We start from the raw sequence: 12,231 nt of genomic DNA, 5'->3' as shown, positions 1-12,231 counted from the left end.
AATTTTGTGTTAATTTTATGTGGTATGAATTCATGCTCATTTTTTCCCCTATAGATATACAAAGATTTTATTTTATTGAAGACTTTCCTTTCCCCAGTTAACTGCTATGACACTTTCATTGAAAACCAATTGGCCATAAATGTACGGGTCTCTTTCTGGAGTGTGTGTGTCTGCTGGGGATCAAACTCAGCACCTTGAGTATACTAGGCAAGTACACCACCACTGAGCTATATCCCCAGCCCCAGGACTCTTAATTCTGTCCCACTCAACTATACTTTTGCCCTTTTGTTAATATCATACGTGTATTACTGTAGTTTTACAGAAAGTCAAAAATCAGGTTGTAGAACTACTCCAACTCACTCTTTGGTTCAAAATTGTTCCAGAAAATTTGCTCCTGATTGCTTAACAATTTTTATATACTCAAAGTTTCATTACCTCATTTTGAAACATTCATTAAGTCTTAAGCTATGCTAGGCACAAGGATACAGTAATAAGACAGTCCCTGTCTTCAAGGAGTTTATCAGGATATAATACCTGTATACATGGAAATGCCATAATGAAATTCTCTGTATAGCTATCTTAAACAAAATGTCTTTTTTCTAAAATGGAGTATAGGAAGGTAAAACAGGTCTTGTCTGGTAATTGGTACCAGTGGGAGGGGGGACAACATAAAGAAAGGGTGTAGAACGGTGAATATGGTAGAACTATGTACTTATGTATGAAAATGGAAAAACGAGACCTAATGAAAGTATTCTAAGAATGGTGGGAAGGATAAATGATGGAGGTTGGTGAACTTAACTAAGACATATTATAAACACTTCTGTAAATGTCACAATGTACCCACAGTACAACATGATTATAAAAAATGAGTGAATAAATAAAAAGGAACATATACTCTATAGTCTAGCAGGGAAGGCAGACTAGAGAGGTTAGTTTTAGCTGAGCAGCCTCCAGTAAATTTTATAGCTAATATTACATAGAAGACATAATGTAACCTTTTATAAGTCATTCAACGAAACTTGGATTTAGCTTCCTTGTCAGAAAAAAATGTGCATTATATCTTACAGAACTGTTGTGATTAAAAGAAAATGGATGCAAGAATTGGGGGCTTGGGAATGTAGCTAAGTGGCAGAGAACACGCTTAGCATGCATGAGGCCTGGGTTAATGCCCAGTGTTACCACACTCCCTTAAAAAAAAAAGAATTTGGGCACTCAGTAAGTGGCAACATTCATTATAACCAATATTAACAATATTGGTAGTAGATATAATAATAAAAATATATATCCCATTACTTTGCAGTATCACCCACTCTACTTCCAATTCTAACCTACAAACTAAACTTTAATTTTACCTTCATTAGTATTCTATTCTTATAAAACACTGCGTAAGCTTATATCTAAAATAGCTACAATAATAAAAACATTAACAGGATTCTAAACAGAATTCCTATGGATAATTTGGCCATGATACTTTTTTTCATTTTGTACTCCCAAACAAAAATTAAATATGCTAAAACAAAGTGGGGTGGAGGTGTAGAATGAAACAAAATTTTATGAGGATCTTTGTATAACATGTATTTTGAACATTTCCAGGACATTCCATCTTGCTTTAAAGTGCAGAACACAAGAGGAGAAACTGTCTTCTTAGGAACAGAATCCACTGAAAACAAAAACAGAGGATGAATTAGCTCCTGAGTTTAAAAAAACAAGTTCCAGCAATTTGGAGTGGAAGGGGGAAGGGCTGGTAAGAAACTGTGCTGGGGGATGGAGGAAGGCCATGATGCATATTCATTAACTGAGCTGATAGTGACTGAGTGATCCTTTTAAGCAGGAGAAAGTGTTCCCCTACAGGATTGCCAACTAATAAAATAGACAGGATATGAAGGTGTGACTTGTGTGAATTCGCACTGGTGCCACGAAGAGTCCACACAGTGCAGCTCCAACACACAGCTTTTGCTCCTAGTGCTAAGTGACCTGGAGACCTTGCATTTCCAGATGTCTACCTGACTTCTTTCTCTGAGCCAAGTTACTACCACAGAGCCATATCCACGGAAGAGAAGAGTTTCTCAGTAGCACAGAGATGCTGTGTGGAAACCTGAACTTTATTAATAGCGTAATGTGAGTAAAACTTGAGAAACACCCTCTGCTGGTGTTTATGCTAGATTAGCTCTCTCTTATATATGAGGTAAGGCTTTCAGCTTCTGTGATCTGTGCTAGTCTTGGTCTCCGTGATATTGATAGAAAATGACTTACCACTTTACTCTCTTGGTGGGAGGGGAGGTGATATTGAAGGAATAAGGGCTGCTATGCAGCAAATTTTCCCAATTGGCTAGAATATTTAGTCACAGTTCTGGGGTACTGTCTTTCACTTTCTACACAGACTGACAAAGAAACAGCAATTAAAATATGACTTTAGAAAGTCTGCACAGAATGTGAAATTTAATGCCTATTTAAAATGAGAGAGTGTGACTTTTAATTATCAGCTGTCATGGCTGCACGGGGTTCAAATGATCCAGGGAGTCTTACTCAAAACGCTAGGTCTGCTGTACAGACCTGGGTCTCTGCAGTGAGTTTTCTCCCTCTACCAACTTTTTTTGCCCCACCTTTGTGATTTTTCATATGGACCATGCTCAATACTTCTGCAGCAATTTCAGTGTGCAGAGAGAATGTGGCTATGCCATGTGTCCACTTCAAACGTACTTCCCTCCACACTTTTCTTTCCAGTCAGGTGTTTTATAATAACAAACAGTAACAAAGGCAGTTTTTATTACTTAAGATATTCAGTGGCTTTTGTCTTGCAAGCGTCAGCAGTAACGTCAGAGGATTGTATCCAAGGAGCTAAATGTGCAGGACCCAGGGTCAGAGCAGCTGAATACACCAACCTCAGAAAACACAGACAATGAATTGCAAATGACACTCACAACAAAACGAGGAAAAAAACCTTCACACAGAAAACTACAAAAGAACTCTACAGACACTGAATTGGCTTTCTGTACACACTGATCCTGCTTAACTGTGTGTGGTAACTAACCCAACACTTCAGATACTAAGGGCCACAAAATAAAGGTTGCTTTTTTTTTGGTGGATGTTACAAAAATAAAAATGTTATTTCTTTCCTTTAATACTACAACCTAAACCGAAAAAAAAAAAGCTTCACTGAGTGGAGACAGCCGCAGCTCTTCTGTTTTAATCTTCAAACACATAAAGAGTGGCATTAGCGATGAAGCGATTAGTCTTCCGTTAATTCTGCTGAAGGTTCTACACAAAAGGTGTATTGTTTCAGCTGGGATTCACATCAGGAAACAAAATGCTTTGGTAAACCCAATAGAAGTGATAGCCCTTTCATGACACGCAAGGTTCAGCACTGTATATTTCAACTTGTTAGCGAGTCAGAAGCACAAGCAGGACATCAGCCTACGCTGCCGCTAAGGATGAATGGGAAAGGCGAAATTGATGAGCCACCGTTTAGATTTTCCCATTGGGAATTATTCCCAACTGTTCAGGCTTTACATCATTCAGGTAAATAGGAGCAGGACAACACGCTTTTTATTTCTTCCTAGCCAAAGGGCAACATAAAAACTTGAGAAGAAATCGTATGCTCTGCCTACACTGAAGAAGTAGGATTCCTTTAATGGTCAAGCCATGCCCAGTTGCAGCTGGTTGTTGGTAACTGAGAGGCAATGCAAAAACCTTCCCCTCCATAGGAGGTTTTACAACTTCTTTATGAGGCTCTGTAAGAGCACTTAAAATTGGAGATGACAAGTCATGTTGATGTCACAGGCATAAATAAAAGAAAATTTATTAGAATTTAAAAAAATTTTGCAAAGGTTTATAAGCAAAACTTGTGGTGGTTTTTTTTTGGGGGTGGGAGGGGCTAGAATTCTCACTGTATTAACTTCAGGGCAAAAGTCAAACTCTTCTCTACCACACATGTATACCCATACTGTACTAAATAGCCACACCAAAGTACTAGGACTTTCCCATGAAATGCTAGCTAGATCTTCCTCCTCTGATTTCCTTAGATCCTGGCTGGTGGCCTTTTATAGCAGGTATCATCCTAGAGGGAACTGCTGTTTTATTTCTTGACTTCTTCTATTAGACTGTGACTTCTTAAGCACAGGGCTCTGCCTCATCTTTTGTTTTTAGGCTCCATTCCATTACCTGTTCGACAGTCTTACTTAATAAAGGCTAAGTATGGATGGATGGATAAACTGATAGATGGACAGATGAAAGGCAAGAAAAATAAAGGAGGAAGGAAAATTAACACAGAAATTGGTGTAAAAAGTTTCAGAAGCTAACGCTAGCAAGAAGGATACAATGGGTTCATGACTGTCACCCAGACAACTCCAAGTATACCCTAATACACAATGTATATCTTTACCTTGATTGTTTTTCCCCCTCCTCCTTTCATCCCTGAGCTTCTCTGCTTTTTTTTCCCCCAACTCTCCTGGCTAATAACTATCATTTTGTAGAGCTTTGCTCTTTATATCTACTCCCTCATCATTCCGTGATATTTATTACACACTGCTTTGTTTGATCAAGTCAAGAGGGGTTTTCTGTATTTTCGTTTAAACTGTTGACAGGATAGGGGCCCCTGCAAGCTTTGCTTTGAGCTTCGCAACACTCAGGTATGACCGACATCTGATTTGCCCAAAAATGTAACACCAGTGAAGAATCAAGATATTACCTCTTACTCCAAGTATTTAGAACTGAGTTTGAGAAGGCAATCTTACCCATGGCTTGTTTGCCCATGGCACACTGGTAGGTGTTTCTTGGAGACTGGTTATGATGAGGGTATGGGATCAGGCCAGCACAGACACCGAGAAGAGTGAAGGGTTCGATCTCCAAGTGCGTGGTATCTCTAGCAAGTTAATTAAGAATTAGACATCTTAGGACTCAGGTATTAAAATCAATGTCTCTTAAAAGGTATAAAATATATTACCTATGTTCCCAAGGGGGACAATAAACTGATGCTACTAAAACTGGTAAAAATAAAAACATGTCTAAATAAAATGTTGTAGAAGATAGGAATTTAAAACTTTTTAGTGATAGAAATTTTTATTAGTGATAGAAACACAAGAGAAAGGAGACCGTATAGAATTGCTTATGTAGAAAATAAAGCATTATTGTAATATACACTGCTTATGTAACACATAAAAAAATTACTTTATTGAATACAGAAACACAGTATTCATGATTTCCATGTGGATGAGTAGCCTGCTGTTCCATTTTCTTCCAAGTTACATCAATGAGAAGGCTACGTCACTATTTTAGGACAGGAATATACCCCTCTACAGAGACTTATGGTGACCCATGGGGACCTGTGTGGTAGCCACAAGCTAACTGTGACTATTTAGCATGGAAATGCTAGGCAACTGTGACAGAAGAGGTGAATTTTAAAATTTAAAGTTATTTAAAATAAGTTTAAACCAAACAACTCAGTTTATTACTTAAAACCTTTATGTTTGAAACAACTTACATTTGTCAATCTTTTCAAATGTAAATTAAATCAGACTTTCTGATGAAATCTATAAGTGCATTTGAAGACTAGTAGTAGGAAAAAATATTGATTACATGTTGAGATGATAGTTTGGATATACTGGATTAAATAAAGTTATTACAATGAATTTTGCCTGTGTCATTTTACTTTTATGATGTGGCTACTACGAGACTTGCACTTGTATTGGTGGCATGCATTATATTTTTATTGAACAGCTCTGCTCTATGTATTGGACGAGTAGGAGTCAGAATCTTGGGTATTTTCATAATATATTTCTGTGGAAAGCAGTTTTGGGCTAAATGATAGGGCAAATGAGATGTTTTAGTGGGAAAGAGCAGCCAGTTATTTCCGATCTTTGCTGAAAGCAGCAGGTATCACATTCGGGATCCATGATCTCAGTGCTGCCCCGTCCTGACTTGAAGTGTTTGTGAACAGCAACCGTAACAATTCCAGTGCTTTACGGTGCCGGTGGAGAGTGGTGTCTAAGGAACTGGATCATTAGACCTGATGAAAGATCTCCCATATATTTATTTTTTGGCAGTACTCAAGTTTGAACTCGGCCTCACACTTGCTAGCAAGTGTTCTACCACTTGAACCATGCCTCCAGCCCTTTTGTATTTTATTTTTCTGGTAGGGTCTTGTGTTTTTGTCCAGGCTGGCCGGGACTTTGAACCTCCTACCTATGCCTCCTGTGTAGCTGGGATTTACAAGTGTGAACTATAACACCTGGCTTATTTGTTGAGATGGGAGTCTTGCTAATTTTTTGCCAAGACTGGCTTTGAACCACAATCCTTCCAATCTCTGCCTCCCAAGTAGTCTGAATTACAGGTGTGAGCCACTACTGCTACTTTCCCCCCCAATACAAGTACTGAATTTTGTCATTAGTTTGGTGAAAGAGGCTCTTGGTTAGAAGAATATCTTTAGGAGCTAGCAGAATCCTAATCCTCTCAGACACCTTGGGCCTTTGTCAGCAGGGAGTAAAAGGGTTCTAGGCTTTTTTTTTTTTTTTTTCATTCTTTCTTTTTTAAAGCATCAACTTAAAAACTGCACTTTATAGGCTAGAACAGAGTTTGCTTTTAAGTACACTGTTTTGCTTATGTACTGGCCAGGTTGACATCTCCCATGTAAATAAAAACTACTTTTCAAATATAAAGATTGAGTTAACTTGGAAAAAAAGGGAAACTTTTTCCTTTTATTTTAACAGCAGTACATATGAGATCATATTCGATCTAATAAATATTGAACATCTAAATTCTCTGGATTCCAATTTTACAAAAAAGCAGATAAATTATTTCCTTTAAAATCATAAGTTTCTATTCTGAATAGGAATTAAGAGACTTCTCTTCACTGTGCATAGAGCATTTAAATTTACCTGAAGTTAAATATCAAGTAATTTCTTACTTCCAATAGTGGGAAAATTAGAAACAACCCAATCATCAATAGGGAACAAGCAAGATAAACTATATATAAGAAGATAATAGTAAACATCAATTTAAAAAGTTTATATGTATATATACAAATATACATACATGCACTAATATAGAAAATGTCCAGAATACGCTTAAGTTTAAAAATTAAAGACACTGAAAACATGTCATCATTGTTTTATGTACACATGTTGTGTGGCATCACGTAAGTATGTCTGTACTCAGAAAAATATGTAGAAGGATACACATTAAACTATTAATAAGCACTGGCTATTTGTGGAGGATGGAGTCTAGTGGGATGGAGAAGAAAAGGGATTCATTCTTTAAATTTTATGCATTTCTACATCATAAAGAAACTTCTTAAGTATGAATTATCTGTGCCTCATGAAGCTTATAGTGGAGAGACATACCCAGATAAATCAGAAATATATAGACTTTTTCTATGACAACGAGCACTAGAAGAATAAAGCAGTGAAGAGGGCTGGACAGAGACAGGGTTTCCACTTTAAAATAGGGTGATCAGGAAAAGATTCACCAGAAAGTGACCCTGAGTGTAGACCTGAGAAGCAGGGAATCATGTGGGTGTGACAGAGGCCATGGTAGGCAGCAAAGGCACTGAGGCAGATGTGTGCTAGCAGTGTTTCAAGGAGTGGCAAGGGTAGCTGAAACTGTGTGTGAGGGGAGGCGGGAGAGGATGCTGCAGGTAGGAAGCAAGAAAGAGCAGATGGAGTAAGAACCTGGGGGCCTCTGTAAGGACTTCTGAGGGAAATGAAAACCACGGGGGAAGTGAGCAGAGATGTGACGTAAGCATGCTGCTCTACATGAACAGACTGAATGTGGACACATGCAATAGCCAGGAGCCTGCTGCAAGAACCCAGACAAGCCATGGCTGTGACCTGGCACGGGTGGAGGAGATGATGAAAAAAGCTCAGATTCTGCTCTATTCTAAGAGCTTGCCTGATAAGCTAAAGAACGGATGTGGATATGGAGAAGGAGACGGTTCAGAGCTGAAACTCAGGATTTTAGCTTGAGATCCATGAAGGCTAAAACAGTTATTCACAGGGCTACAGCAAGGAGCTGGATGAGTGGCTCAAGTGGTAGAGTGCCTGAGGTAGCAAACCTAACAAGTATGAGGCCCTGAGTTCAAATCCCAGTATTACCAAAAAAAAGAAAAAGAAAATTCATAAGGCTACTGCAAAACAGTTCTCTTCTATATTCAACCTTGAAATGAGATATAAAACAGTAATTACAGAGACACACAATCTTAAGGAATAAAAATTCTGACTAAAAAGCATTATTTACCAAATTATAGCACAAAAATAGTAATATATTTCTTCTACTAGGAGACAACTGGTTGTTCCTCGATTTCTCGATTGCAGGTATAAATAGTTATCAAGTAAGAATATTAAATTCCCTATTTAACTGCAAAAACTCCAATTTCAGATAAGTGGTATTAGTTGTATAGATATTCTCTAATGCATTCTAAGTGGAACACAGATGCTTCCAAAATATCACTGTTCTAGAAAAGTAGTATGAACATATTATCATTTCAAGTTTACATTGCACATAAGATTAAAGACATCTTTACAACGTACTATGTAAGGAATTCCTGTACTGACAATAAGAATATAGATGTCCACTGATAAAAAAAGCTTCTCCAGAAAACACATTTTATGTAGCCTGATTTTTATGTAACTTGTTCAATTTTCACAATAACTGGATATTAAAATCGAGAAACAATTCCTTTTTAAAAGTATACACAAGTATCACATGAATAGAAAGAATAATTAAATTTAAAGATGACTTGTTAGCAATCTTATGATACTTTCAATTGGAATAAATAATAGGTATGTTTCATTATAAAAGTGTATTTCTAACAATTCTTTATTACAAGAATACAAAACTGAAGAATCAAAGAGGACAAGGAAAAGGGAAGATAGTTTCTATAGTGAGAGCAGGTTGTAATTATGGTTGTACGGATCCAACTTACTTATTAATTGTATGTTCGTAAAGTGCAATATTACAATCATTTTCTTCATTCACATCTAAATATTCAACTAGACTTTCATGTAAGAAATCTTCAAAATTCCTGGGAAAATATTGGTAAAAGAGACATTATTAAATAGCATTTTACTGCAATATGTGGAAGATACTGGCTTCGTTTAGGTCCAAATACTTTCTCTCCCAGAAAATACTAATTTATTAGATAACTGAAACCTACTTTTGGATCATAGAGTGATCACAAATCTCTAAAGTAAAAGCATTAAGGTCTCTGATTCTTCTTAATCTATTATTCACTTCTAAAAAGTTAGACTTCAGAAACTCCATATGATGAGAGACAGTGTGTATTATTAATTTACTGGTGTAAGTCCTTTCCTCATTAGAAACATTTAACAGTGTGGTAATTTATACTAAAAATCCGTAAGCCTCATGATCTAACTTGATAAATATTTCACCATGTCCAAGCAACCTCACATGAAGAAGAATGCTTTTTTTAACTAGCTGGCATATTTGATGGGGAGGAATTAAGAGACTGAAAATGAAAATATATTTTTCTTAACAGAATGGATCAAATAATGCTCTATGTGCTCATTAAAATATATGTGCATGTATTTAAGAAGGTTGATAATTTTTACTTTTGGTCATTTACCTGTACCCCTGAGCCAGCTCTTCCATATGCTTATTAGTGACTGCTGGCTTCTGTTTCTTAACAATTATGTAAGGCCTAGAATGGAAAGACAGTAGCAAATTAATAGTAATATCAAAGAAGAATGATAGCAAATTTTACCATAGTGAAATGAGGGAAGATGTAGATGTAAAGTCATTTCTACATCTCTTGAGGACACCGAGGAACTTTTGCATGTGTGTACATGTCGGGAACTACCGTTTCTCACATACACATACACGTGTACACACACACAGTACTTCCTTCAAGTAGCCTAGGAAACGTTTGGTTTTAAATGAAAAGGCAGCACAAAAATGATGCTCTAATAAAGTCTAGAAAGGAAATGAAGCCATGTCATATGTTCAAAGACTGTGTACACGAATCATTCCAGAAGCATTTCCTGACGTCCTATGGGGGATACCTGGTACACAGTAGTCTCCCTTAGTTTCAGTGGTTTTGCTTCCAGTGATTTCATTTATCCAAAGTCAACTGTGGTCTGGAAATATTAAGTGGAAAATTCTAGAAATAAATAATCCTTAAGCTTTAAATTGTGCACACACTGAGTAGTGTGGGGGAAATCTCCTGCCATCTCCATCCTGTATGGGATGTGAATCATCCTTTTGTCAGTGTACCCACACTACATAGGTTACCCATCTGAGAGTCATCTAGTTGCAGTCTCAGTTATCAGATCAAAAAAGCGAAAGAAAAAAAGAAAGAAACCATAAAACCATATATAGGGTTTAGTACTGTGGTTTTTAGGTATCCACTGGGGTTCTGGAATGTACCCCACACATGTAAAGGGGGACTGCTGTAGTACCAATGGAGTTGTCAGGCAAAGAAGTATTCTCACTAAAGATTAATAATGGTACTTCTTGTGAGGGTCTGATGACTATCCAGATGTTTGGGATAGTTTGATTTAGGATAAACATCACTGAGCTGGATTAACAGGTTACTTAAAGCCATACATTAGCAAAAAGAGTGGCTACACGTTTGCAGAGAACAAAGCTTCCTTCCTTTGTGATATGTGGCAATGCATTGTGTGTAAGGTAGAGCGCATTCTGGAAGATTGACCTATAAATGTCAGTGGTGACTTCCTCTGAGGGCTTGGCCACCACAAGGAAACACCCACACAAAGGCTGGCATGCAGCAGGAAAATGTCAAGGGCGGTTGCTATTTGGATAAGCAGCTCTTACAGAGGAAAGCAAGTGACCAGCAGACACTTGTGCACTCCACCAAAAGCAAAGTAACTACGTGAGCACTAATGAGTACTTCCAAACAGCTGAGAAGAGCTGCACAAGACAAAAGGGAAACACAAGTTGCTAAAAAGTGAACTGGGTGAGCTTTTCATGGACATCAACAGTACCTCAAAATCCTGCCCTCTTCTTAGCAGGGAAGCAGCATGACACTGCACCCCATTTGAAGGCTGCAGTAGCTCAGGCTAAAACTCTCAAGTGACAGCAGAAAGGAAGGGGAGGGACTACTTACCCACTAAGTTCTAATATTCTTCCTGCCAGATCTATGGTCTACCATTACAAAACTACTTCTAAGAAATTAGTTTTCTTTTAGAATATGCCTAATTATATTAGATATGAAAGAAGAAAAAAAAAAGTAACCTAGAACATATCATTGCTTTTCCTGCCCCTAATTAGGCCATGCTGATAACAGCTATTAAAAAAGCACCTAATATGTTCCTGGCTCCCTATGAGAATGTATCACAGTTTGCCAATTAATTCTCAGAACAATCCTAGGTAGGCACTTTTATTTTACATTTTATAGCCAAGGAGACCAAGGCTCAGAAACTTATGTAATATATTCAGAATTATACAAGTCAGTAAGTGGCAAGTTAGGGTTCAGACAGGTAAGTCATTTTCAGGTATACCATCAGAGAAACTAATTCCAGTCAATTTAAGCAAAAATGAAATTTAATGGAAGCATTAGGAATTTACTGGAAAACAAAACAAGTCAAAGAAAATGAGGGGAAAAATTATCAGTCTTAGAAGAACAAGAACTAGAGTAGTCACAAGGAACTAAAAAACCAAGAATAAGAGACAATCTTAAACATTTGGCAGGGCCTCTGAAGGACCAGATACTCTGCTGCATTCATTTTTTGTACCGCCAGTGCTGGACAGTACCTATGCAAAAGCCCTTAATAAATATTTGGAGGATGAACAAAAATAGCCTACACTTTTCTGTTGGGTCTAATGTTTTTCTTTTCCTTCAACTCTCCACATTTCCATTCTTGCCTTTCTCCTTTCCCTTACACAGAAGTAACACAACTCTACCAATCTCAGTTTGTAGCCATAAAATGTAGCAGGTAAAAAGTATGATTGTTGGAGTCAAATGACTTCTAAGGACCTACAAGTAAAAACCCACTCCACCGCTCTATAGCTGTGAGTGTGTTACTTAGCCTCACTGAACCTCGGTCTCCTCATTTGTTAAATGAAAATAATAACCCAATACCACAGGGTTGAATATAGTTAAAGCCTTACACATAGAGTACATCCATTAAAAAAAAAAACAGTGGCCAGCATTAATTACCAGCACAGTTGACTGTTATTGGGAATTATTTCAGCCTCTCCCAGGAGACTGAGCTCTCTCAGGGTAGAGGCTGTCTCCCATGAATATTCAACCCTCCTATT

The 12,231-nt window shown here is 37.4% G+C and overlaps 1 protein-coding gene across 4 annotated transcripts in view; it reads right to left on the bottom strand.

Moving 5' to 3' along the window:
• The window catches only part of Polr3b (RNA polymerase III subunit B), a 117,197-nt gene that overhangs the window by 47,586 nt on the left and 57,380 nt on the right, over nt 1-12,231 (bottom strand). For all 4 annotated transcript variants that reach the window (XM_074084293.1, XM_074084292.1, XM_020184475.2 and 1 more), the window contains 3 exons: nt 9,578-9,652; nt 8,918-9,016; nt 4,734-4,861 (listed from right to left, as the gene is read on the bottom strand). In XM_074084293.1, coding sequence (XP_073940394.1) covers nt 4,734-4,861; nt 8,918-9,016; nt 9,578-9,652 — 302 coding nt within the window. The remainder of the gene's footprint in view (nt 1-4,733; nt 4,862-8,917; nt 9,017-9,577; nt 9,653-12,231) is intronic.

This window comes from Castor canadensis, chromosome 8 (assembly GCF_047511655.1).
Source record: "Castor canadensis chromosome 8, mCasCan1.hap1v2, whole genome shotgun sequence".
Classification (NCBI taxonomy): domain Eukaryota; kingdom Metazoa; phylum Chordata; class Mammalia; order Rodentia; family Castoridae; genus Castor; species Castor canadensis.
This window is presented reverse-complemented; position numbering and strand designations above follow the sequence as displayed.